Source organism: Acomys russatus, chromosome 13, assembly GCF_903995435.1.
Source record: "Acomys russatus chromosome 13, mAcoRus1.1, whole genome shotgun sequence".
Taxonomy (NCBI): Eukaryota; Metazoa; Chordata; class Mammalia; order Rodentia; family Muridae; genus Acomys; species Acomys russatus.
The window spans coordinates 19,416,089-19,443,230 of NC_067149.1; the positions used below are offsets into that span (position 1 = coordinate 19,416,089).

The 27,142-nt window shown below is 52.8% G+C and overlaps 1 protein-coding gene and 1 pseudogene across 1 annotated transcript in view; both read left to right on the forward strand.

Annotated features, from left to right (window-relative positions):
• The window catches only part of Fbln2 (fibulin 2), a 37,119-nt gene extending 23,605 nt beyond the window's left edge, over positions 1-13,514 (forward strand). Inside the window, exons 8-16 of the mRNA XM_051154909.1 lie at positions 5,126-5,260; positions 6,364-6,501; positions 7,709-7,852; positions 7,969-8,097; positions 8,361-8,486; positions 10,103-10,219; positions 10,643-10,771; positions 11,847-11,970; positions 13,137-13,514. Coding sequence (XP_051010866.1) covers positions 5,126-5,260; positions 6,364-6,501; positions 7,709-7,852; positions 7,969-8,097; positions 8,361-8,486; positions 10,103-10,219; positions 10,643-10,771; positions 11,847-11,970; positions 13,137-13,494 — 1,400 coding nt within the window. The 3' untranslated portion in view covers positions 13,495-13,514. The remainder of the gene's footprint in view (positions 1-5,125; positions 5,261-6,363; positions 6,502-7,708; positions 7,853-7,968; positions 8,098-8,360; positions 8,487-10,102; positions 10,220-10,642; positions 10,772-11,846; positions 11,971-13,136) is intronic.
• Positions 13,515-21,823: 8,309 nt separating this feature from the next.
• LOC127197806 (uncharacterized) lies at positions 21,824-22,002 on the forward strand (annotated as a pseudogene).
• The last annotated feature ends 5,140 nt before the right edge of the window (positions 22,003-27,142 follow it).

Genomic DNA, 27,142 nt, shown 5'->3' on the forward strand with positions numbered 1-27,142 from the left:
CTGCTAGACAGTGATTCCCTGGAATTCTGCAGGCTCCCCATGATCCTGATTAGGGGGGTTCTGGGTAAGCTGAGAACTTGTGTTATAACCAGGACCCATGTCAGATACGGGCCATGGTCAACTCACTGATCCCCGAGGGCTGGCCTGATCTGTAAGGCTGAGCTTGTTTTGTGATCTCTGAGTTCGTCCATTCTCCAGCTGAGGTCGAGAGAGGGAGAAGGAAGTGGTGTGTCACTGTGTCAAGGACAGCATCCAGAGGTGGCCTCACCTCCCCCTACCCCACCTCACATGGCTACAGTGGGAAGAGAGGGCCCCAGCCATGGAGGGAGAGTTGGCATTGGTGACAGTGAGCTTCCTCTGCCATTCACAAGTCACAGAGTTCGTCCCCTTCATCTCTGTGACCAGCGTAGGTGAGGTCATGCCTCGGTGGGGCCACTGTGCACTAGGGCCTCTCAGTACACAGTGTACAAGGGGAACAGTGGTTCTGATACCCGCCGGTTGGCTTCCTTGGTGAGTTTTGCTTCAACCAGCCTGAAGGGTCCCAGGATGTTATGCCCTCCTATCTGGACAGAGGTGGGAAAGAGAGCTACAAGTCCAGGTGTGTATGGGCTCTGAATGTCTGCGTATAATGACCAAGTCTGTCCAAGAGAGTACCCACATTTTTCTCTGATGCTCAGATCTCATGGCCAATCATTCTGGAGACCCGGAGGGTGTATGTGAGTAACACTCTCCTGTGAGTCCAGAGAAGACAGCTAAAGCACACAGCATGTTGGCGACTGACTGGCCTTTCTCTCTCTCTGATGGTGGACACAGCTGGCCCAGGGGATAATTTGTTTTGGGGACTCTGACTCCCCCCCAGGAGCACTCCAGCAGGAAGATCTGAGGGATACAAGCCAGGGGGTGCAAAGGAGCATCCGTGAGGGTGGGTGCAGCTCCCACACAGGAGGAAGCCCCACTCTGTACTCAGGAATAGTCACAGAAATTCCCAATCGGGACAGCCTGGGGATTTTAAAAACATTTCCAGATTTGAGTCTCTGACGAAACTTCATAAGCCTGTTCACGGAGTACCTTTTGTGCATCCTTTAGCCTGATGGCCTCTGGAGCCCTTCCCCCAAGTCCCCTCTGTGAACGCTGCCGGCCTGGACCCCCATAGCCCTTGAACTTGCAGACCCTTCTGTTGCTGTTTCCTTGGTTGTTGCAGACTTTGGCATTACAGAGCACAGGCTGTGGAAGCTTGCTGCCTGCAGTGTGTGGCCGTGGGCTGGCTGCCTGCCCTCTCTGAGTCTCACTCTATCTGCCCTTCCTGGGAAACAGGGGCAGCTGTAACATCATTGAGTTTCACAAACTCAACTCAGGTCCAAGGCTCAGCTGTCCTACTGACAGGCACACATAGGGTCTCTTCCCCCTCTATCCCCGGATGCCCCTGGCAGCCATGCCTCTCTAACAGCCTTCTGTTTTTCCTTCCGTGGCTGTCAATAGACCAAGACGAGTGCCTGATGGGCACTCATGATTGTAGCTGGCAACAGTTCTGTGTGAACACCCTGGGATCCTTCTACTGTGTCAACCACACAGTGCTGTGTGCAGAGGGCTATATCCTCAACGCACATAGGAAGTGTGTGGGTAAGCTGGAGCCCCTGCCTGCCGCCTGTGTCACGGCTGTCTGCTCTGCTCCACGCCAGCCCACCACATAGTGCTACATGCTAAAGGGCCCGCCCTTTGCATGTGAGCTCCACACAGCAGCCTGCTGCGCTCTGTGTCACACCCTTGTGTCCTGGTGTCTTGTCTCGCTTGTCCTTGGTGGCTGCGTCCCCAGATGTGCCTATGACTCAGAAAGCTAATGGGATATCTCCCTGGTGGGTCAGAGACAGAGAGGCCAAATGTGGGCAGTAGGGTCATGTAGCTGTGTGGAGGCCTGGGCTGGCAACAGGACCCAGTGGCTCTGGACCTTGTCTTTTCTCAGCTATTGGAAGCTGTTGACACCTATGATGACTGTGGTACATGTGCAGTGTGCACATAGTCTTGGTCATGAAGCCTGTTGCCTCAGACACTTAGGTTATCTGTAGATCTATCTGGAATCTTCTGAGAGACAAGTAGATTGTACCGGGTCCAGCTGATACAGTTCAGCATCCTTTTGCTGGGTGACCCTGAGCACAAAGCACTTTCCCTTCTGAGTCTTCCCTCAACGAACTGGGAGAGTGTGGGTCCTGTGTCGGCCTGCACATGGTTGGGCCTCTTGTCTACCTGTGCCTGTGTAGGCCAGGGCTGAGACTCTGGGGTTCTGTGGACAAGGAAGAGCTCCATGATGTCTTATGTCTGGGTCATTGGTATTCTCAGGGGGGAAACAAAAACCCCGACCTCCTTCATCTCAGAGATAACCCTGAGTAGAGGGAAAGTCGGGCAGACTGGCCAATGCTACTACTATAGGGACCAGGCAAAGGGAGATGTCACTCTTGCAAGGGGCACCCAGGGGAGGAGAAGTAGCTACACTTGTTTCCAAGAATGGGCAGGAATTGATGAATTGGAGAAAGGCACAGGCAGGAAGGAGACAACTGAGACAAAGGTGTGGAGGTGGGAACAGGACAGAGAGTGGCTCAGGGCTTGCAAACAGAGTCCTGTCTGTCTTGCCTGTGCTTGGGGACCATGTCCAGCCTGGACATGTCCTCTTCTTCCCCCTGCACTGCTGGGCAGCAGTGTTGGCTGACATGTTTGCCTGGCTGCAGTCATGGTACAACATGGCCCTCCCGATGTGCTTGCCGGTGGTGGCAGCTCCTTCTGGGTGGGCTGGGTCTGTGTGTGCCGGTTGGGAGGTGTGTGAGCTCCTCCTCAGGATGTCCTCCCTGGCTCGGCAACTAAGACCTATGCTGCAGGGTCCTTAGCAGCTGAAAGATGGGCCTGAGGATGGGAGAGCCAAGATACATTCCATTCAGCAAGATTTATGAGCACGCTCTGTATTTCTTCCCACTTTATTCTGCACAAACTATCAGCACATTCTCCTCCTGTTCCATGCAAATACCACTTGAGGGTTTTGGGGGTTCCCCCAGTTACTCCACTCAGGTGTGCAAACACAGGCAGGAGAGGGGCAGGATCATGCTGGGATGCAGGGTGGCTTTACTAAAGTCCACTGACCACTCTGAGCCTTAGATTCCCACTCCATGAAAGAGATAGAAGGTGGCACATGTCTTTGAAGGTCACCGTGGAGGCCAGGTGTATTAGTCCCCATGAGAAACCCTGGCAGGGGTTTTCTGAGTCACTGAGGCATGGATGCTGGGGACAGCACTGGGTGAGGTCTCTGCCAGGGCTCCCTGATCACCAGCTGGGCTGGACGGCAGGGAGCTGTGACGGTGCAGTCTGGTGCCTCTCTGCAGCAAGAAGCAAGCAGTGGGGAAAAGGTGTAGCTTGGAGCAAGCGCTCTGGCTTTCATCTTTGCTGGCTGTGTCACTTAGTCCATTGACATCCCTTTGGGGATAGAGATTTCCCCATCTGTGAAATGGCCACCCCTGTATCACGAGACAGTGGGTCTGACCCCCCATGATCCTCTGTGGGTGGTGGCTGTTGTCATTCAATACTGTGAGGCCTCCCAGCTGTGGGAAACTCCTGGGGTCCTGGGTGCCTGGCTCCCTGTGCCAATCCAGCTGTAAATCAGAAATCTTTGTGTCTTTGTGGTGCCTGATCTTACCTCCATGGCAAACGTGGCTCAGAACTGTCACTTCCCTATCCCCATTCTTGTCCGTGCCATCTTGGCCTGGCAGGGTGTCTTTCTCTACCCCGTTCTCCTACCTGGTCCACTAGTTATCCTCAGAGATTCAAGTCAAATGTTACCACCCCTGAGGAGCAGCGGGCATTTCAGGACTAGGGAGACAAGCTTCTGATCCGAGCCCAGGGCCTCTTCATATGTGTCTCCACCTGCCTGCCTTGATCTAGATGCTCAGCTGACCGCTCATGAAGGTCAGGGGCTGTGCTGCCCTACTGTGCGGCCACAGGAACACGGCACAGAACAAGTGCTGGTCAGTGTGGCTCTGAGCGAGTAGGCAGTGCCTAGTACCATTACTTGACAGGGACAGGAAGGAGAAGCAGGGCTGGGTGGAGCCTCCAAGGCTCCTTAGCTCTGGCCCGGAGGTAATTAATGGATTGTGACTATTGTTTCCTTTTGCCTCAATTCTCTGCTTCCCCTCCCAGCTGCTCATCCCTCGAGTGTCCTAATGTCTGTCTCTGGCCTCTTCTTCATGCACCTATTCCCTCAAGTGACCTACCTCAGCCACCTGACCACCTTCCTCAGCTCCTTCAGTGAGCCCAGAAGTAGGTCTCTAGCCCATAAGAACTCTGGGACCTTCCTCTGCACACCTGGTCTTGCCAGCTGCCCCATCCCATGTGCGGCACCTGTCTGGCCGTTCAGCTCTAGGCTTTACGGATTTCCTGGTCTCTCACCCTCACCTCTGTCACCAGCGGTCAGGTTACTTCTGCCCTCTCCCACAGCCAGTGGTACCAGCCACCATCCCTCTATGGATAATTACATTTCCTCCGAATCTGTTCTCCAGCTCAGCCAGGGTGCCCTCACACCTATGCCAGGAACCCTGTATGGCTCCCATCCTCCTTGTAACCTCATCTGTTCACATTCTCTTCTCTCCTACAGCCACACCTGCCTCTGGGCTGGCCCCGAACCCACCTGGGCTGTCATATAACTGTTCCTTCTGCCTGGACTGTCAGAGTGGTTTCTGCTGTCACCTCTTCACATTCTTTCTCAGATGTCGTCTTCCGACAGTGCTCCTCGTCCCTGCCTTAAACTTGCTTGCCCTGTCTGCACCCCAGCCCACCTCCCTCCTGCTGTGGTCCCCATAGCCCTCTTGGGCAACCTCACTGCCTATGCGTCTCCAAGTATCTGCTCCAAGAGCAGGTGTTTCTGTCTTGTCCATTCGCCTGTCCCTCTTGCCGAGAGCCCCGCTTGGCGCCTAGAGGGGTGTGATAAATCTTTGTTGAATGAAGGGACATCACAGCTGCGTGCTTCTCCCTGCATGGTGAGTACCTGAGGTCTGAGCCTGGTGCTTCCTGTGTCCTAGTGCCTGGTTGTGCTAGGCCTATGTACCTGGAGCCCCTGCAGGCCCTGACAGCTGCCTCGATCTCCACGCAGACATCAACGAGTGTGTGACGGACATGCACACGTGCACCCGGGCCGAGCACTGTGTGAACACACCAGGCTCCTTTCAGTGCTACAAGGCGCTCACCTGTGAGCCAGGCTACGCCCTCACAGATGGCGAATGCACAGGTGAGAAGGTGCTGAGGCCCAGCCCCACTTCTGCTCCCCAGGCTGACTGCACCCCATAGATGTCCCTACCCCTGCCAGTCCCTTCCCTTCCCCCACATTTCTTCACTTGGATTTCCTTGGGATGGGGGTGTTTGGGGCAGGGAGCTCTGAGGCTATGGGTGAGAGTTGGGACAAGGCCAGCATCTGCCCCTGGCCTTCCTGCCCCCCTGCTGGCCTCTCTGCCAGTCGCTCCCCCTCACTGTACTTCAGTTTTCCTGTCTGCATACTTACTTGGAGCCCCACAGAGGATTGCTTATATTCCTTTCACTGGAAAATTCTAGCTTTCTTGGAAGACGGACTTTTTTTTTCAAGTGTCTTAAGTTTATTTTTTTAATGCCAGATGGGGTTCTGGGTACCAGCAGTAACACTGGTATGAGGTGACCTTTCTGTGGCTTTGTGGTAGAGGATGTGGGGAAAACAGAGAAGGTGGGGTGACCATGGGAGGTGGAAGGGTGTGTCTTTAGAAAGGCTTCGATAGAAGTAAGAGTGTAGTGCAGATCTAGATGACGGGAGCCTGCCTGGAATGGTGTTTTGGGCACAGGGAACACTAAACATGAGACCTATGGCATATGGAGGGAGGGCCGTGGTAAGGGTCCCACGTGTGAACCTCTGTGCTCCAGGGACACGTGTTGCTTGACCTTGGGATACGGTCTCTCATGTGTGTTTCTGTCTGCTCCTCCCGAGTGTGGTGTGACGAGGGGTAGAGAGCCACACCGCCTGGCATTCCATAGCAATGGAAGCTTGCCTGTGCCTCAGTTTCCCCTCAATAATATGGGCCAGCCACGGGACCTACTTCTTGTGTTGCTGTGAGGATGAGGCAAATCAAATCACCCCATATGCTTTGAATAGTGTCAGGGACTGTGAGAAGCTTGGGGCATGTGGTTATGTCATTTTTACTCCTTGGACATGGGCCTCACCAGTGACTCTGCTCTGCGACCTTGCTGGGATGCGGATCTTTGTGACTACTGAGGGTGCAGTGATGGGAAGGGTGCCAGGGCTGCCGGGTGTGATGGCGTGGGGGTCCACCTGCCTCCCACCCCTAATCCCCAGCCTCTGTGTGGCAGATGTGGACGAGTGTGTGACAGGTACACACAACTGCCAGCCAGGCTTCTCGTGCCAGAACACCAAGGGCTCCTTCTACTGCCAGGCCCGGCAGCGCTGCATGGATGGCTTCTTGCAGGACCCTCAGGGCAACTGTGTGGGTAAGCAGGCCGTGGGCTGTGGCTCTTGGGATCCTGAGGGCCTTAGAGCGCTGGTGAGTCTGGCTGGTTGCTCCTTTTTCCCAGCCTCAATGCCTCCATCTGTTGAGTCAGGGGTGGGGTGGGGTGGGGCACCTGCAGAATGGTAGCTGCTCTGCTCGCCACCTTGGAGCTATTTCTCTCAGGGCCTCAGTTTACCTATCCATGGGACCAAAGTGGATGAATGCAGATCATGTGTTTTTGACCCAGATGACTGTGACCTAGAACTGTCTGTGACTCAGTGTCACAGGGTTCCCAACTGGAGTGAAAACAGTCACGTTCACTGTCTACGACCACTGCGAGGCTTCTAGATCAGCTCCACGACATGTTTAGGGTTGAGACATGCAATGTGACAGATGCTGGCCTCCTTGTCCTGAGAGAGTCTGAGATGTTACTCATTCCTTCCAAACATCCAGGACGGGCCATGTCCCCAGAGCTAATGACCTGGATTCTGCTAGAACACAGGTGGCAGAGGGGACAATGACACAGAGAGGCAAAGTGGTGACAATGTCAGGTGACAGGCAGTTTGTGTGACAACAATAGCTTATCACAAGGAGACCAAATGGTGAGGGGTGGGGTGGGGTGGGGTGGGGGTAGTATCTGCCTGTTGATGCTTGACCAAGATTCTCTCAGCCAGCCTGATTGTCGGAGCCCTCCCTGCCAAAGTACTGCCTTTAGGGGCTCCCACCACTATGCCTTACAAGGCACATGGGATCCTTGGTGCCCTAGCACTGGCCCTCTAGGCCAGAGTAGGCAAGGAGGGGAAGATCTTACATATCCACAGAGCTCTTCAGTCATTCCTGTGGGCAGCATCTTCCAAGTACCTACTGGGTTCCAGGGTTCTAGGTGGGAGCAGCCATAGTATTTGCTGAACTGTTTAGTGGGGAGGAGACCAGATAAGCAACCATGTTAATAAAAAAAAAAAACACCAGTAATTAATTTATACTTTGATAAATAATAAACAACCCACGACCTGCCTTGCCTTCCCCTTGTTTTAGCTATTGCACTGGACAGATGTGTACAGATGTCAGCCCAGTGGCTGTGGCTTCCAGAGGTGGGACTCTCAGATGCCAGGTTTTAGGGAGTGGGCCAGTCTATGCCTAAAGCCCAGAGGGGCCAGATGAGTGTAGGAGGGGCCAGTCGGGCTTCCCATCACTTGCCCCTTCTGCAGACATCAATGAATGCACGTCGTTGCTGGAGCCTTGCCGCTCGGGATTCAGCTGCATCAACACGGTGGGCTCCTACACGTGTCAGAGGAACCCACTGGTCTGCAGGCGTGGTTACCATGCCAACGAGGATGGCTCTGAATGTGTGGGTAAGGTTGGAGCTTCCCTGCACCCACCCAGGCTCCCCATCCAGCTCTCTGCTCAAGAGGCCCTCCACAGAGGGGCCGTCCAGACGTCAGGGTGCCCTGCTTGCCTGCCCCCGCAGATGTAAATGAATGTGAGACGGGTGTGCATCGCTGTGGCGAGGGCCAGCTGTGCCATAACCTCCCTGGGTCCTACCGCTGTGACTGTAAGCCTGGCTTCCAGAGGGATGCATTCGGCAGGACCTGCATTGGTAAGGAATACTGGGGTCTGGGGTCCCCTGTGAACAAAGAGCCTGCCCCTCTGTACTCTTTCAGCTCTCTGGCCTGGACTTTTCCAGATGGCTGCCTTCGAGCTGCCCTTCTCCTCTTGGCTCAGATTCCATGCTCTAGCCCTCTTATCATCTTACCCTCCTGTGCCTCTGCACCCTTTGGTGACTCTGGGTGACTCTGCCTCTGGGCCACTTTCCCGCTGGCTTCCCACTCTGTGCCTGCTGTTCACCGTCTCCCCCTGCAGATGTGAACGAGTGCTGGGTCTCGCCGGGCCGCCTGTGCCAGCATACGTGTGAGAACACACCAGGCTCCTACCGCTGCTCCTGTGCTGCTGGCTTCCTTTTGGCTGCAGATGGCAAGCATTGTGAAGGTACTGTCCACCCTGACTTCTGACCCCTGGCCTCTGACCCCATGCACCTGGCTCCCACTTGGACAGACGGCCTCTGATTCCTACTGTGGTCACAGGGAGTCTGGCGCAGGATAACCATGAGAGCTCAAGAGCCGTGAGGGAGCAAGGGTCACATGGTTCCCATAGATGATGCCATCAAGTAATAATGTCCAGGGAAGTTTAATTTTTCTGGCTTTTCATAAACCAGGAACGTCACTACATATGTAAAATGAGCTGCTGTGTACACACATGGCTGGTGTAAGCCTCGAAGTGTGTACTGAGATAAACCAAGTGTGGGCGCAGGCTCTGGTTCAAGTCTTCCGAAGTGTGATGGGCCTGTAGCTAGGGAAGCGACATCACACTGTTCCCACAGATGCCCCTAGTGCAGTTGGCTCAGGTCCACTGGGGAAGGAAGCCATGAGGCAGCTCGGTGAGAAGCTGAGCCTCAACTGAGAGACCATGGAATCTTTGGCTCCATCTTCTTAGCACTGTCTCTCTCACTCCCTTCTACATGGGACAAATCTGCTAAGACTTCTGTGGGACTCCCAGCTCTTTGGTTCTGCTGTGTGTGAGCAGCTTTAGCTGTAGCAGGGGACTGGGACAGTCACTCTTACCCACTGGTGTCATTATACTGTGGGCATGCCTCATGCCAAGTTGGGTGTGGGCATCTTGGAGTGGACAAGGGCCTCTACCTCCCCAACATTCTGCCTAGGCACAATTCACCTCTGTGCTCCCACTGGCTGCATGTTGGAGACTTGGAGGTAAATTGAGCATGGAGTCTGCCACCCAGAAGCTTAGCCTAGCAGAGCGGAGAAGCCACACGGTGACACGTGGCTTGACTTTTGCAAATGGCATGAGGTTCAACAATTAGCCAGTCAGATGTGGCTCGCTTCCTTTCACATTCCCCTCAGTTCCTCAGCCCCTGCCCCCTTTGCCTTATCCATGTTCCTTAAAACCACTCAGCAAGCTCTCACTTGCAAAGCCCGTTTCCCAGATGGCTACATGGCCCTGCCCTCTCTGATCTGACTCTCCCTGGTCACTTCAGATAAGGCTTCAGCCCACCACAGGGCCACCATGAGGCCCCCCCTTCCCATTTCTCTGATGTGTTTTCCCCATGCCACTTGGCATACTTAAGGCTGCTGACTGTCTTGTTCACTACTCTCTTCCCTTCCTTCTTTCCACACGTGAGCTAGCTCTTCCAGGCAAAGATCTTGCCTGCCTTGTTTATGCTTGTTCCCCCAAATCCAGTGTAGGCCTGGCACAGTCTACTCTGAAGCGACTCAGTGGGCAGATACTCCACGGGAGCCATGAACCAGCTCTCCCTCCTTCACCCCACACTTCTCCTGCACCCACCTCCCACCTCCACGTAGTGTCATCTCTCAGGGACTGTGCTGCACCTAGGTGACTCAAGAGTCATCTGTTCCAGCAGTTGTGTGCCCCTAGCAGGGCAGCACCAGGCTTTGCCTTCGTTTGTCCTGCCCTTGCTGAGTGCCCTGCCGGCCTCCACCCTCCTCAAGGGGTGAAAGATATTGGTGAGCCAGCCCAACCCATTACATGGGTTGGGAGGATCCGCCATGGTGAAGACTGTGTCCCCACAGACGTGAACGAGTGTGAGACCCGGCGCTGCAGCCAGGAGTGTGCCAACATCTATGGCTCCTATCAGTGTTATTGCCGCCAGGGCTACCAGCTGGCAGAGGATGGGCATACCTGCACAGGTAGGCACCTGTCCCCTCCCAGGACTCTCATGAAGAAGGGACCCTTTCCTTACATGCCGGGAGCCCAGGGGATTTAGTGTTGGGTCCGAGTTCATATCCCAGCCCTTGGTTTTCTTGCTGTGAGACCTTGGGTTGCTCCCCTCTGTCCTCACGTTCCTCATCTGTAAAGTGAGATAACCCTGAACTCAATGTGAGTACATCGCCCAAGCCGGGCTGGCACCGGAAGAGCCCTGGCTGTACCATCATCATTAGTAATGCAGAGTCCTGGGAGTCACCCTCCAGTTCCAATCCTCATCTTCTATATGGCTTTGAGCATGTCGCTCCCACCGTTGGAGCCTTCATGTCTTCCCTTGTAAATGGCCCCTGGGCGTCCCGGCTGTGCCTGTGGATGGGTGAGGCTCACCAGCTGACCCTTTCTGGCAGACATCGACGAGTGTGCACAGGGCGCCGGCATTCTCTGCACTTTCCGCTGTGTCAACGTGCCTGGGAGCTACCAGTGCGCATGCCCAGAGCAGGGCTACACTATGATGGCCAATGGGAGGTCATGCAAGGGTGAGTGACAGCCTCCACTCTACCAGGCCTTGGGCAGCTCTGTACATGCACCAGGCACTGTGAATTTCCTCCTGCTTAGGGCTTATCAGTAACCCCGTGTGCTTGGAACAGCTGTGCTGAGGACAATGGTCCCTGTATCCAGGCCTGGGATGAGGAAGGCAATGGGTTTCCTGCTATTTAAGCCAGCATAGAATCTTCTAGGCTTGGGCTTAAATCTGCACTGTACCCTGGTGTGAGGAGGCAGGGGACTGCCAACGAACACACTGGAAGCAGAGCCTCAGAGATCTGGGCTGCTGTCTTAAATCTTGGCCAAACTGTCCAGGGGCAGGCTGGGACAGGAGTGTGTGTGATCCAGAGGCCCGGTTGTAGGGAACACATCCCAGGGAGGCCAACACTAGTCTGGTGCGGGTTAATATTCCCCTGCCACAGCTGTGGGGGTCGGGAAGTGGGGGAGGTGGCTCCTGTCACTGAGGATACAAGCCCCAGCTTCAGTAGCTTGTCAGATTTGCTGTAGAGGAGCCGGTCCCAGCATGGATCAGACCTGTGGCATTGTCTATTCCTTTGAGCTGGACTCTGAGCTATGGTTCTCAGGTCAGTGCCACTGACCACCAAATCTGGGCCTGGCAAGCCAACAAGGCAAGGTGGGTGTGGGAGGGGTCCTGACTCCCCCACAGGAGAGCCTTGGGACTTGGAGCCTGCATGGCCTTGCTGTGCAGTGAGCTGATATGTAGCCCTCAGTGGCTAGCTCTCACGGCTCCTGTGTGTCTTGAGGGAGGAGTGCTTTAGCTGTAGGAAGGGCAGCTATAGGCAGCTCTGCACTGAGGGTGGTGGCTCTGCTGCTGGGGGGTGCATGCCAGTTTTGGGTACTCAGAGGTAGACCATGAAATTTGTTCTGAGAGGCGTGCAGAGTTAGGAGCCCCTGCCGCTGTGTGTGGTGGTGAGGTGGGGCTATATATGAGCGGGGCTCTTAGACATACGGCTGCCTGGAACCCAGGCCTCCAGTGTGTGCGGGAGAGGTGCAGGCTGGGTTCCTAAGCCTGAGGACTCTCTTAACAGCCTTACTTTCCCCTCTCAGACCTGGATGAGTGTGCACTGGGCACCCACAACTGCTCTGAGGCTGAGACCTGCCACAACATCCAGGGCAGTTTCCGCTGCCTGCGCTTCGAGTGTCCACCAAACTATGTCCGTGTCTCAGAAACGTGAGTGCCTTCCGCCCCGTGTGATCCGGGGCCCTTCACTGCTGCTGCCGTGCCACAGGCCAAGTGGCAGGTGCTCCCCACTATGAGCACCTCCTAGCTTTTCCCAGAAAGCACCATGAAGAGAAATGTGGGACTATCCATGCAAAAGGAGGGCTGTCACCTCAAAGGGGGAAAGTTTGACCTAGAGCCAGATATAAATGGCCACAGCCCAGGAACCTAAATTCAGGCTGACTCAAATAGCATGTGCATGAGTGCATGAACAGTTTTATGACACTTTTATGGTAAAGGAACAAAGATTTATAAACGAACATACTTTTAAAATACACCGGTGGACACATGCAGGTTGCACAAAGTGGGGAAACCTCTTGCCTATTATTTGGGGGACATTCTTAACATTAGTTAGTTAAGTTAACTTACCTGTATGTAGGTGGAAGCTAGGAGTCTGTGCATTTCCAAAGGATTTACCTAGCGACACACGCAGGTCACAGGCAGAGATGGCCAGCGAATGATTAGTGATGGAGCTGAAGATAGCCCAAGTTAATTTGGTTACAGGACCTGTAACATTCCAACTCTCCAGAGACATAGGTGTTATAACTAGTTAATCAGCCTTGTAGAATCTTTAACACAGACATAGTCTTTGCTGGGAACTTCAGTTCCCAGCCTCACCTCCCCACGCATGTACGCATGCACGCCTGGGTAAAAAACTCCCAGCATTTGACCACAGATCCTTACCATAGACACTCATTACTTCCTGAGGGGTTGTGGGAACCCACAGACAGCAGACCCTCACCGGTGCAGCTTCATGGGGCAGCCTCCATGGCCGGTGGTACTGAGCCTGTGTTGGGAAGAGGGGTGTGACGGAAGAGGGAATGGGAAAAAACGAAGGAACAAAATGGCTACAAAAGCTGCCGACAGGCCTGCTGGGACCCTGTGCTGGGCACTGTTAGCCCCCACCCCACCATGGGAGTCCATCTCACAGCTGTTGGAATTGAGGCCCAAAGGGGTAAAGCACTTGCTTGTGCTGGACTCCTCTGGGTAGAGTTCGCGTTTGGCCCCCGATTCCACCGATTCCTGAACCAGCTGCTGGGGTGTGTCCCATATCTGGGATGGGGAGAGGGTCCCCAACCACTGACCAAGCATTCTCCTCCCCGCCCCCCCCCCCACAGGAAGTGTGAGCGCACCACATGCCAGGATATCGCGGAGTGTCAGACCTCGCCGGCTCGCATCACACACTACCAGCTCAATTTCCAGACAGGCCTGCTGGTACCAGCGCACATCTTCCGTATAGGCCCTGCTCCTGCCTTTGCCGGGGACACCATCTCCCTGACCATCACCAAAGGCAATGAAGAGGGCTATTTCGTCACACGGAGACTCAATGCCTACACTGGTGTGGTGTCCCTGCAACGCTCTGTCCTGGAGCCCCGGGACTTTGCCCTGGAGGTAGAGATGAAACTGTGGCGGCAGGGCTCTGTCACTACCTTCCTGGTCAAGATGTTCATCTTCTTCACCACCTTTGCCCCATGAGGTGCCATGTGAGGTGCCACGCGAGGTGCCACGTGAGGCAGTCCCTCGGGTGGCACTTGGGCCCGTGGGCAGCTGTGCCGCTCCTGAGTGGCTTTTGCTGTGACTCTGTAACTTAACTTAATCGTGCTAACCTGCTTGGTCTTGGTTGGGTCTCTGCCCCGGAGGGAGGGAGATGCACCCCAACAGGCATAGAATACAGGTCAAGATCACCCGAGGCTGATGATGGCCTGAAAACTGGAAACAGCTGTAGGGGGACTCGGAACTCCACTCCTCGACTATGGCTAAAGCTGACACTCCATTCCTAGTTTCACTGTGTTTTTCAAAGAATAAAAAATCAGCTGTGCATGGTAGCACAGGCCTTTAATCCCAGCACTGGGGAGCTAGAGGCAGGCAGATCTCTGTGAGTTCCAGCCAGCCTGGTCTACACTGGGAGTTCTACCTGCCGGAGCTGTATAGAGAGACCCTGTTTCAAAAAGGAAAAAAGAAAAAAAATCACTTTAAAAGTTTTTTTTTTTTGTTTGCTGTTGGTGTTTGATTATAAGAATAGCACATATACATTATTAAAAATGATCAAATAGCACAAAAATAGCTATTCAGCCTCTTTGTCTCCTTCCCTTCGTAACACATTGACCTTTGACATTAGCACTGGAATGTCACAGGGTCCCCAGCCTAACTGGTGAGCTCGGAGTGCAAGCCACAGGTCAGCTAGCTGGCCTTTTCTGTCATGGTTCCTGCCTGTCCTCCTGCCCACACTTGCCCTCTCCGGCTGCCTCTTCCTTCCCGGATGTGGACCCCAGCTGCTTGGCAGGTCACCTTGGATGTGATGGTGGCAGGTCTGTGGAGGACATGGGCGGGGTTGAAGGAGACCAGTTTTCTTTGAGCCCGCGTGAATTTCAGCTCTGTTAGGCTTCGACTAAGGAGGAAGTGTGCAAAAGGGGGAAACTGATGCCTGAGAGCAGAAGGGATGTTCCTGAGGTCTACAGTGAGGGCCAGAGTGGCATGCCCACCTGACTTTGTGTCCTCTGAGACAGGATTTCTTTCTGTGAGCATCCTGGAACAATTACATGTGGCAGCCATGGCACATGGCTATTACATTCTATTATAATACACGTGGCACAGTGTGTTAACTATGGCGTGGTAGCTGGGTTGCGTCGAGCAGGTCTGTAATCCCAGCTTACTTGGGACACTGAGGCAGGAGGATTGAGAGCTAATGGGTGGTACCCCGTTCCAAAGAGTTAACAAAAGGTGGTATGGGCGGGGGCGGGGCTGAGGATGTAGCTCAGCGGTAGATGTGGTTGGTGTGTGTGTGTGTGTGTGTGTGTGTGTGTGTGAGGCTCAGGGTTCAACCTCCAATACCACAACAGGAGAACCCAACCACAGGGACAGAGTAGACGCAGCTGAGGGCTTCACAGGTCACAGCACTGCGGGTGTCTGTGCCACCAGCTCTGCCTGGGGACAGAACATTCTTACTGGGAGTGGTGGGCAGGACCTGAGAAGTGGCCTGCTGGGGACAGTGGCACATAGCCCCCAATGAGTGGGTACTCTTCCAGACACTGCAAACTACATTTTGGTGTAAATTCTCCTGTTTTTAAGCTGTGATTGAAAATTTTTAAAACAAACAGAAGTCAGGCATGAGGGCTGGCAAGATGGCTCCATGGGTAAAGGGACCTGCTACTCAACCCGATAACCCGATTAACTCCCAGGATTCCCATGGTGGAAGGAGAGAACTGACTGACGCCTCCAAGCTGTCCTCTGATCTCCTCTGCACCACAAGTGCTCGGGTACACAAACACACAGAAGTGCATGCAAACATGCACGCACACATGTGTGAGCACACACACACACTCTCTCTCTCTCTCTCTCTCTCTCTCTCTCTCTCTCTCTCTCTCTCTCTCTAAACAATTTTTAAAGGAAAACAATAAACATGCGAGCTGGCGAGATGACTCCGTGGTTAAGGGCACTCACTTCTCTTACAATGGACACAGATTTGGTTGACAGCATCCACACGGCAGCTCACAGTTATCTGTAACTCCTCTTATAGGGGATCTGATGCCCTCTTGTGGCCCTTGTGGGCACCAGACACACACCATGGTGCACATGCACACATCAGGTAAAGCACTCGTACGCACAAGAAAGAAGAAAAATCTTTTTTGGGGGGGCGTTTGAGACAGGGTCTCTCTGCGTAGCCTTGGCTGTCTTGGACTTGCTTTGTAGACCAGGCTGGCCTCGAACTCACAGCGATCCACCTGTCTCTGCCTCCCGAGTGCTGGGATTAAAGGCATGCGCCGCCACCGCCTGGCTGAAGAAATAAATCTTAAGTCAGGCACAAGCCAAGCAAACCCTACAATCATAGCTCCTGTGGAGGGCCGTCACCCAGAGGTTTTTGCTCTGCCCTCCTTTCTCACTGTCCCCCTCCCCAGGGGTGTAGCATTGGTTGTTTCCTTGCCACTGGCCTACTCCTCACGCTCTCGTTTCTCTGGACTTCAGAGTCCCAGAGCTAGCAGCTCTGCTGTGACAGCCATCTGCAGGACAAAAGGCTAGATGGAGTTCCATTGACGAACACATGAACACATTGGGACACCCTGGAGGTATAAGTCACTCCCTGGCTGGTAGCACCTGCTCCTGTTCCCCCACAGCTTGGGCTACCCTGCCAGATCATGGTTACTTCCCCTGAATCTTGTCCATTAGGTGCCCCTTTGGAGCAATGTCTTGGCTGCACGTAGCAGTGGAGAACAGGCGTCTCAGGAGCGCCTGACTGCAAGCTGGTTCCAAGTCATGCTTCTTAGCAGTCTCTGTGGCCTCCATTCCCCAGCTCCAGTTGCAGAAGCATTCCCCATCATACTGGTCATCCATCCTTGTCCTACTGCATCCCAGGAGACGCAAGATTACCACCTTCATAGTGGTCCAAGCTCTTCAACCCCCACTGCATTGCTTCCCTGACTTCCATCTGCCAGGGATCGCTGAGATGCCCTGGTCCAGCAGAACCTCATGGAGGCATCTTGGCATCATTGTCTGAGAAGAGTCCCTGGCCATCTCCTCATGTACATGTGACTTTGGGTCCCAGGCTTTCTCTCAGGCATATCTTTTTTTTTAAAAAAAAATTTATTTATTTATTTACTTTCCACCCTGATTGCAGCCTCCTTCTTCTCCTCCCAGTCCCCTCCCCTCGCACCCCCTTCCTACTTATTTATTTATTTATTTTGAGACAGGGTTTCTCTGTGTAGCCCTGGATATCCTGGAATCACTCTGTAGACCAGGTTGGGGTCGAACTCACAGAGATCCACCTGCCTCTGCCTCCCGAGTGCTGGGATTAAAGGTGTGCGCCACCATGTCTGGTTTAGGCATATCGTTATGAAAGTGCAAGACCATGGCTTCAGGGAACTCAAGGCCAGATTCCTCATGGTCATCTTAAGGCCCCTAGTTTGAAAGATACACAGACACACACACACACACACACACACACACACACACACACACACACACTTTCCCACTTTATTTATTTAAGCAGAGTGGAATCGAATTTATATGCAAGGCAAGTATTCTACCATGAAGCTATTTCCTCATTTTCTTTTTCATGCTCAGATCAGGCCTTACTAAGTTGCTTAGACAGGCTTTGAACTTGACATCCTTATGTCTCAGTCATCTGAGTAGCTAGGACTGAATGCCGATACAGAATGATGGTTTGAGTTGTGTGTCCATTGGCTTGTGTATTTGTTACTTTTCTGTTGGTGTGATAGAATACCATGAGCAAGGCAAGTTACAAAGGGCAGGTTTCTTTGGGATTACAGTTGCAGAGAGAGAGAGAGAGAGAGAGAGAGAGAGAGAGAGAGAGAGAGAGAGAGAGAGAGAGCAGTTCACCATGGTGGGAAGTATGGTAGCACACAGCAAGCATGGCGCCCTGAGCAGCAAGCTGGGCAAACAAGAAAACAGTACTTAGTCTGTAAACTCTCAAGGCCCACCTCCAGTAACATACTTCCTCCAGCAAGGCCACACCTCCTAAGCCTACCCAAACAGCGCCACCTACGGGGGAAACCAAGTGTTCAAATGCTGAGACCATGGGGGGATATCTCCAACACAGGGTCGTTACACTGTATACGACTTTAGATTCTCATCGTTTCTCTGATCTGAAGATATTCTAATTCTTCTGGCTTTTTTGAGGCATAATGAGCCATATTAGTCACCCCTCCATGTGCTATGCCATGGCACACCAGAACATTCCCCCTCAATCATTTTGTACCCCTCACCGAATGTTCTTCCTCTGTCCTCCCCAGACCTTGTTCTCAACTTCTGTGAGATCAACTTGCAAGGACTCTGCTTATGAGAGAGCTCTCACATTGCTCATCTTCCCGAGCCCAACTCGACTGTCCTCTATACTTGGGCTAAAGTAGAACTGTTTAGGGCCCTTCCGTGTTGCAGAGCAACTGGAACTCCATTGGTTCACCCACTTCAGAGAATACCTCACTGTGCTGTCCAGTCCAATGCCCTCTGAACTGATTTAGGGATGCCCCTCCCCCATTGGATTGTGATCCACCCCCTTGCCCTTTTCTATCTCACCTCTGGGTTTGTCCACTCTGATGATGACCTTTACTTTTCTCCTGGCAGCAGGCATTTCTTTTTCTTCTGGGGAGGAGACTCCAAGGGCAGGAGCTGTTTTTCTACTGTGGAAGCAGTCTGAGGCTGGATGGGGGCTTGGCTCACACTGGCCCAATCCTGTCAGAGGATTTTGAGTTTCATTTTTATTACTTCCTCCTTCCTTCCACTCCATCAAGACAACTCCTTGAGAGTTGGACTTGTCCCTAACTCCACTGGGAATAGTCAGTGGGTGTGTTGCACACAATATCTCAGATTAAGGCAGAAGGATCAGGATCAAAGGCATCTTCAGCTTGGATCTCTTATGCTGGGGAACACTGAAGAAGACCACGTGCTTGTTTCAGAGCATCCCAGACCCCTCCCAGGGTACCAAAGCTGAGCTACATGGTCTTGGCTGGATCTCAGCAGCTTTGGAGACTAGGCATGAATCACAGTGCCAGCTGTTGGTGTTTGTCAAGGGTCATCCTCACGAGTGGACTGCAGCATAGGGTCCCAGGCACCAAGACCATGGGCGCAGGCTATCACAGGGCTGCTGACCTTGGCTGTGTTGCTGAAGTCTGCAAGTCAAGTTTCTAACTGTCAAGTGTTTTCTTCTTTTCCCCACTGTATTAGTTACTTTTCTGTCACTGTGACAAAGTGCCAAGACAAAAACAACTCTGAGGAGAGAAAAGTTTATTTTGGCTTATAGCTCTAAAGGAGAGTATCTGTCGTGGTAGGAGAGGTATAGCTCCAGGAGTATGGACTCCCTGGCAATTAGGAGGGGCTTAAAACCTCAAAGCTCTGTCCCCCTCAAGTGATGAGCTTCTCCAGCAAAGCCCCCACCTCCTGAAGGCTCCCCAAACAATGCCACCAAGCAGGGCACATGAGCCTTTAGGGAACATTTCTTATTCAAACTATGATACCCATTGTCCTCTGTTGTCACATATTTGTACTCAGGTGACAGCCACTTGGACAGAAGCTCAGCCAAAGCAACCAGAGGCTTGCAAGTAGCATCGTGTAGGGGCACTATGGAGGATGGAGACCTTAAGTTGTGAGGTCTCAGTTGGATCTCAGAGTTGGACAGGTGGCACAGCCTAAAAGTTCAGTCAGCATTTTTTTCAATTAATTAAAAATTCAATTTTACCTGCATGAGTGTTTTGTCTGCTTGTACCACAGGCATGCCTTGTGATCCCGAAAGACCAGAGAGGGTGCCGGATCCCTTAGGACTAGAGTTGCAGATAATTGTGAGCAGCCAATGGGTGCTGGGAATTAAACCTGGGTTCTTTGGAAGAGCAGCCAGTGATTTTAACTGTTGAGCTTTCACTCCAGCTCCAACTGATATTTGCTTTTTGAATAGTCTGTCCCTCGGCATTTTTTTTTTTTTTTGCTTGTGATGCTATGTGTGTGCATCCAGGCACTGTCGTTGGCTGCAAATTTTCTGAGGGCCACCCCTCCCACTGGGCCCAATGAAGTTTGCCTAGGCTGCCCTAGGTGCCATTGGCAGGCTCAGCCACAGAGCATGGGGTCTGTGCAAAGATTCTTCTGCAGAGGACACACATGCAGGGGTCCATGCTACCTGCAGGTGTCTAAGCTCCACCCTGTCCTTGCGCAGGGCTACCCAGAGAAAGGTGGTATACAGCTGCTTATAATGTGCTTTTCAAAATGCCAGGCTAAGGGGTTGCAGAGCTAATTTGCTGTTGGTCTGTGGTGGGCAGGGGTGGGGAGTGTCTACAGCACATGGACACCTGGGGCATTTTACCTAAGCCACCTGGGTATGCTGTTAACCAGGCTTCGTTCTGCAGCAGAGGTAACAGGTAGCCCCTGGCTTCTTGACATGACATTTAGAGAAATTCGGAGCAACATGTAAACACTGAAAAAAGTTTACATATTCTTTTAGGCCTTGACTCAGGGAGCCCCAGGCTTCCTCTTTCTCCTGAGTTTCCTAAGTCAAGCTATTTCCTGCAAAGTTTCTAATCTGTTGGCTTCTTATGAAGACACGTGTTTTCTGAAGAATAGCCCTGTGTACCTACAGAGCTGTCCTGATGAGGACAGGGCAACCTCTTCTGGGGGTGAAGAGTGGGGCGCACAGGAGGACTGGGGCACGAGATTGGGGCCTATTCTACCATGCAGAGTTCTAGTGCACAGTGGAGCTAGGGCGCCTCCTCGTGGCTACAGTGCAACCTAGCCAATTTGCTAATAATTAACGGCTAAATCAGATTTAGGCGTATAGTGTTGGGGGAAGCTGTTTTCATTGGCACGGGAGGCGTTGAAGCCTCATATCGTGGCCTGAAGTGGCTTGGGGAAAGAGTTTCGTGTGATCCGGGGACAGAGGTTTGTCCGGACAGTCGGAAGTTAAGTGGCATGACCAGGAGAGGGACCCACAGTGCTGTCTCAGGCAGAGCAACCTTCCTTAAACCTTGTGTCTGGACTCATAGTCACCCTAGGGTCAACTTCTCTGCCCCACCTGGGACCAATAAAACCCTATGTGCAAGAGTCTTCCTGGCAAATAGCCCCTTGGAAAGCCCTGGGGCTTTCCTGATCTCTGGGCAACACACACTATGCCCAGAGAAGCCAGGAGACTCCCAGCAGCCCTGAGTTTCAAGCTCTGTGCTGGGGGCTCAAATTTCCTGTCACCCACCACAGCTTAGCGGAGGGTTCAGGCCCCATTTCCCAGAGACGGGCAGAGAGGGCGTAGGCTTACCAAAGGTCATGTAAGGATTCAAACTCTATGAGGATGGCCTAAGCCAGGAGAATAAGAGAGGCCACAGACTGGCAGAAAATAATTGCAAACGACACAGCCGATAAAGGGCTATTGTCCAACACATACAAAGGACTCTTAAAACATGACAATGGAAAATGACACAATTACAACACCGGCAAAAAGCTGAGCAGACACCTCAGCAAGCAAGCACGCAGATGGCTGATATGCATGTGAAAAGATATCCTGTTTCTGTCACTAGGGAACTGCCAGTGAGACCCAGCTGCCACAGTTCCCTCATGTGAGCTTTTGCCTTCCCTTTCAGTTATCCACAGTCAACAACCGCCACCCCCCCTCCCAAAAACATCAAAGAGAAAGTTCCAGAAACAAATAGTCCAGGAATTGGTGAGATGGTTGGGAGTGGGAAAGGGAACTTGCCTAGTGACCTGAGTTTGATTCCAGAAGGTGGAATGAGAGAGCTGACCTTATCAGGTTAACCTCTGACCTCTACAGGTGGCACACATGATGGCTCAGTGAGTAAGAGTGCTTGCTGCACTTGCAGAGGCCTTTCAGGAGAGGAGAATATGGAGGTGCTCCTCTCACGTGAGGAGGAGGTTGGTGTGCTCCCCTGATGTAGAGATGGTCAGCTCCCAGCACCCACACAGTGGCTCACAACTCTGGTTCCAGGAGATTTTTCTGGCCTCCATGTGCATCAGGCACACATGTGGTGTACCGACATACATGTAACCAAAACACCCATACACATAAAATGAAAATTATTTTAAAACAGTAAAACATTAGAAGAGGGAATTCATAATTTTCTGGCTTCCAAATAGCATGACACAGTGTCATGCTTCCTCACTCTGTTCTATTGGGAGTGTGTTGTTGCCTTGCAATTCTGGGCATGCATCACTTGGGGGTCTACTGTCTACTTTCAAGACAGGGGTTCTCTGTGTATTCTTGACTGTCCTGGACTCACTCTGTAGACCAGGCTGGCCTTGAACTCACAGCAATCTGCCTGCCTCTGCCTCCCAAGTGCTGGGATTAAAGGTGTGCACCACCATCGCTTCTCGGCCTTTTGGCTAAGATCAAGTGCAGTATCTGTTCTTAGTAGTTTGTTTGCTTATTTTTAAATTTTAATTTATTGTTGTTTCAAGACAGGGTCTCTCATGTGGTTCAGGCTGACTTTGAACTCACTGAGGAGTTGAGATTGGCCTTGAATTCCTGATCCTCCTGCCTCCACCTCCTGAGTCCTAGGGTTATCGGCATGGCCACCATACCCAGCAAAGTGGCCCTTGTTTGATTTAGAATGGCTCCAGAGAGCAAGGGTAGAGATACACCCCAGCACCCTAGGTGTGCTGAAGAAAGAAGCCAGGAGTGCTCCCCTCAGTGTGAAGGGGCGGGGCTGGAAGTGTTCCTCTGAGGTGGTTTGAATGAGAAATGTCCCCCATAGGTTAAGCATAGAAACACTTGGTCCCTAGTTGGCTACTCTGTTTTGGGGAGGGTTAGGTAGGATGTCTTTGCCTGAGGAGCTGCATCACTGAGGAAGAGCTCTGAGAGCATGTGGCCTTTCCCTGTATCTAGCTCTCAGGCTTTGTGCTTGTGCTGGAGAGGAAGATCACTCAGCTTCCCACTCCTGTCGCCCATGCTTGTCGAGTGCCACCATACTTTCCCACCATAACGGACTCTTAGCCCTCTGAAGCCGCAAGCCATAAACCTCTTTGTTCTGTAAGTTGCCTTGGTCATGGTGTTTTGTCACAGCAACAGGAATGTAACTGATACATCCCTTCATGGGTAGAGGACCCGGGCGTGCTCTCCTCAGTGGAAGAGAAATGAATGCTCCCCTCATATGAAGACCTGTGAGAGCTCCCTCAGGTAAAGAGGAAGTAATTTCTCTGAGTGAGGGGAAGTAGGAAAAGGAAGAGAGGGGAGAGAGAAGTCAGATTGCTTTTGTTACGATGCACCATAGCATTTGCTCCACTCTATTTTTCCTGTCTTGTACTACTGCTCTCATCGTGTCTTACCATGCTTCACTGACAAAATCATAGGCATGCCCATAGAAGAAAAACACAAGAGCCACGGGACTCGGGGCCATCTGCGCCTTTAGGTGCCTAGTAGGGATCTTGGAGTACATCCCAGGATAATGAAGGACACGCCCCCTTTCATCTTTAGTGAGATTTGAGTGACTTCTCAACAAGGAGAGACCTTGTTGCTTCCCCAGCACTGTGACCACACAGGTTGTTGAAGAGTTCAAAGGGTGGCTGGGGCCAAAACAGCTAGGGATGAGGTGGAGTGGAGACAGAAGGCGGGAGAAGGCAGAGATCCCAGGGAGAGGCAGACACTCTGGTCTCCATCACTGGGAGAGTCCAGGGTACCACCGAGCCCCTAGGACCAAGGGTCTTAGACGCCCTAACATTTGTCACTATTGAGGTTAAATCATAGGGATACCTGATGCTTGAGAGCTGTAACATTAGTCACTACAGGAGCTGAGGGGCCCAGGACCTGAGACCCACCCAGGAGCTGTGACGCTAGTAGGCAGTTGCTTGCTGCAGCTACTCATTTCTAGAAGCCTGGCATTAGGATACCTGCCCAGTGTCAGGGCCACTGGGGATTACACCCCATGGTGATGGGCTTGCAGCAGGAGCACATCAAGCTCTCAGCATCTGTCTAGCTTCTAAATCTCGGAGCAACAGGGTCCTGGCTCTGCCATCTGCCAGTCCAGTTCCCAGGGCCTCCGGTACTCAAAGATTGGAACTGCTCACCCTGGAGGGTTTCTCTTTGTCTGCTCAGACTTATATCTCGGTAAAGAAGGACCCTATTGGCTGACTCTGGGTGCTTGGGTGCTGCCAGAGAGCTTCAAGAATCTCACCCATCTAGCTTGGAACCTGACATCTTCATGGCAGTGGCCTCTCCAGGCCATGAGGAGTGTGTGGTGACAACTGGCGGCCAAGGAAGGGATTGCTAGCAGCTGGTGCAGACTGGGTAAGCTTCATTCTAGCCAGGGTAGGGCTGGGAGGTAGCTCAGGGGTACATAAGCAAGGGTGGGCAGAGCCCAGATGATGCCTTCCGCCTCTTTCCAAACTCTAATGAACATGGCACCTTTCCTTTCACAGCTGCTTTGCCTGTCACCTGGCTCTTCAGAGCTCCCATGCCTCATTTTCTCTCTCTGTATGTGGAAATTGCATTGGCTTGAGACCTGCTGCTGGAGAGTGCTGTATGGGTTAAGATGCCCACTGGAGCCCCGCCATGGGCCTCTTGGTATTCTGATAACTGTAATTTCTGTGTAATTGGCATTTAAGAAACTCTAGGTGTGCCCAGCTGCCAGCCCACATGCACACACATGCCCATGGGTGTATACATGAAGGGGAAGAGGCCCCCTGGAAAGGTGACTCCTGCATGTGGCCAGTATGGGGTGCTGAGTCTGTCAGGCCACCCACGTGGGAACAGACAGTTCTGACAGCTGCATTGGGGCGCTGCTGCAAATGGGGCTTGCCCTGCACTGGATGCCTATGCACCAACCACCTTGGCCGTTTGTCTCCTTTTTTGCTTCCCTGTAGCCACACTTCCTATTCTGGACCTTTTTCTTGGGAGAGCCTGGAAACTCCTGTGCATCCTGCCATGCTCGGTTCTGTCTGTCCTCCGCAGGGTTGGTGCTTCCCCACTGCCTTCATGATTCCTGCAAGTAGGAGCATCTCACGGTATCCGCAAATGAGCCTCCCCACTGAGTCTCCATCGCCCAGCACCAGGCGCATTGTAAAGAGGACACAAATAAATGCAGAGTGAATCAACAACTCCACAGGCATGCTCTTGCCAGAATATGGAGCTAGCTGGGGCGCTGGAGGTGGGGGTGGGGGAATGGGGGAGGGGGAGGAAGGCAGTGGCTTTTTACCATCATTCAAATTGCCAAAATATCCAGAGTGGGCCAGGACTGGAGGAAAGGGAATGTTGGTGGAGCAATTGGAGTAAGAGTTGCCCACGGATCCTCTCCCTGACCTGAAGTGCATGCTTTTGGCTTGTTGGCAGGGGCTGCTGTTAACCCAGTAATGAATGGGCGGGGCTCAGCCTCCGAGGCCCTCTGTGGAGAGACAGCCTCATCCTCACTTCTGTCCATTTTATCAGATTGGAAGCTCAAGGCCAGTTCTGCTTGGATGAGGCCAAGGTTTCTGTGGCTGCCCTCCCTATTCTAGGACGTTGACCCTGTGAAACACAGGAAGGGTGGGAACAGGAAGGGACAGTGGGGCTTCTGAGCTGGCTCTGGGGCTTTGCCGTCAGGGTCAGGGTTTATGTCTGAAGTTCCCACCCACAGCCCTCATCATCAGGCCAACACCCCTGGGCCAGCTGAGCCATCTCTGAGGGAGGCTGACAGAACCCTAGGGATGGTACCCGGGCTTGAGGCTTTCTGAGCACCATTCCTTCCTCCAAAGATCAGGCCCAATGAGAAGAAGGGTCATCTTGTCACCACTGGGGAGACAAAAACTCCTGGGGCGGAGGGAATGCCTATCAGCATTGAAAGGGCAAAGTGTGCCATGACTCAGGTTTGGGCTATTTTGGGTATTGTTCAGTGGGGGAGGCCTCAGCTCCTCCACTGTAAAAGGTACAGTCTTGGTAGCCATACCCTGGCCTATTCACTGTGTGCCACCTGCACACTGCAATTTGTGCATTTGTCCTCCTGGGGAGTCCTTTCCTAACCACATGACTTTTTCTGGTCTGTTCCTTGCATAGCACCCCACTTGTGGCTCCAGTCACGGGTGCTACAGATGAAGCCTCTAAACAGGTGGGGTTCTGCATGGAAGAGAATGGAGAGAGAGGTGGAAGGGGGCGCTGTGATGACAGTAAGCAGATTCCAGTCACTGGCACCAGGCATGGCACAAAACAGGCTCTGTTAAATGTCTGTGAAGGGTATTATCAACCCTGCAGAAGCAGCCCAGGGGGAAGGCAGGTCTTTCTCAGACAGTCTTGACAGTTGTGCTTGTCAAAATGTTCAGGCTGGGGCCAGAGCAAAATGGAAGGGTGGTTTGGGTGGCCATGAGAGGTTCGGTTGGTGACAGTGAGAGGGGTGGGTAGGGTGGTCCAAGCTGGAACAGGAAGGATGAGAGATAGCTCACTGTCCACCCTGTTGCTTGAGCTAAGACTATGTCTCCTCTCTCACTTTTCCATATTCTGTCTAGTGGATGCCAGGACATTCTAGAACCTGACCTCTCCTCCTTCTCCTTTCCCAGCATTCAAAGCATGGTAAGTTCTGCAGAACGAACCCTCAAGACATTCCAGAACCCGAACTTTCCCTCCCTAAGCTTCCCTATTCCAGACCATCCGGCTGTGGGTCATCCTTGTGTGTGGACCTGGCTGCCCTGGCTTGACCACTGGCCTGCTTCTCTTGCTGCTGGCCTCCAGTGGCCCAGCATGCACTCCTGAGGTACATCTGTGGACACAACCCATTCTCTGCCCAGTGCCTGACCACTTGGGCTAGGCTACCTCTGGCCACTTTGGGATCCTATGGTTCCCTGGAGCCCACCTCTCTGACTCACTCTTCCTTTGCCTTTGCGTGGCCCCGTTGCTTGGCAGACTAAACCGCTGCCTAGCTGGTCGGGGACCAATTCCTTTGCCCCAGATGTTGCTTCCCTTCCCACGCCCCCATGTCTTTTCTCAGGTATGCCTTTGCTGACCACTAGGCCTTACATCGATGATGACTTTCGCCACGACATTGCACTTTGTCTTCTTAGAGAAGCGTAACTTTCTCAGAGCCTGTTCACTTAAGGATATTATTCCTGTCCTCAGTGTGAAGTAACAAGGCCTCTAGGAAACAGGTACTGAGGCATGATGGGCTTTTAGTAGGAAACCTGAGTGTCTGGAGTAGAGGGGAAACTTGTAGCATGTTTCTATCTCTCCCTAAGACTCAGTTTCCCCATCTGTGTTCTCACAGCCAGTAGCATCACATTGAGCCCCTGCTTTTATCCTGGAAGAGGGTTACCATGGAAACAGTCTTGGCTCAGGCTTAGGAAGCATCCAGCCCTTTGTTAAACCCCTGCCTGCCTTCAGCTACCCCCTCCCCCGCTGCTTGAGGTCTCACTACGGAGAGACTAGTGGCCTAGGCGGAGCCGCGCTGGGAGCGGGCGTCATTTTGGCAGTACTTTTCCCTTCGCTCCTTCCCAAAGGCTGTTTGCGTCACCGGCTTGTAAAGCTCTCGAGGACAGGGTAGTGTAGCAGGAAGATCAGGCCCCAGGGCACTCGACTCATGGTCATATTCCCAACCTACGTGGTTTTAGGGTCCAGCTCTCCGCCCTTTTCCGTGCCCCTGGCCCTGGCATTTCCCGCTCTCCACTCTGCTGTGATAAGCAGGCTAGGTGTCGCTGCCGGCTCGCGCCCACAGGGGCAGGATGTGGG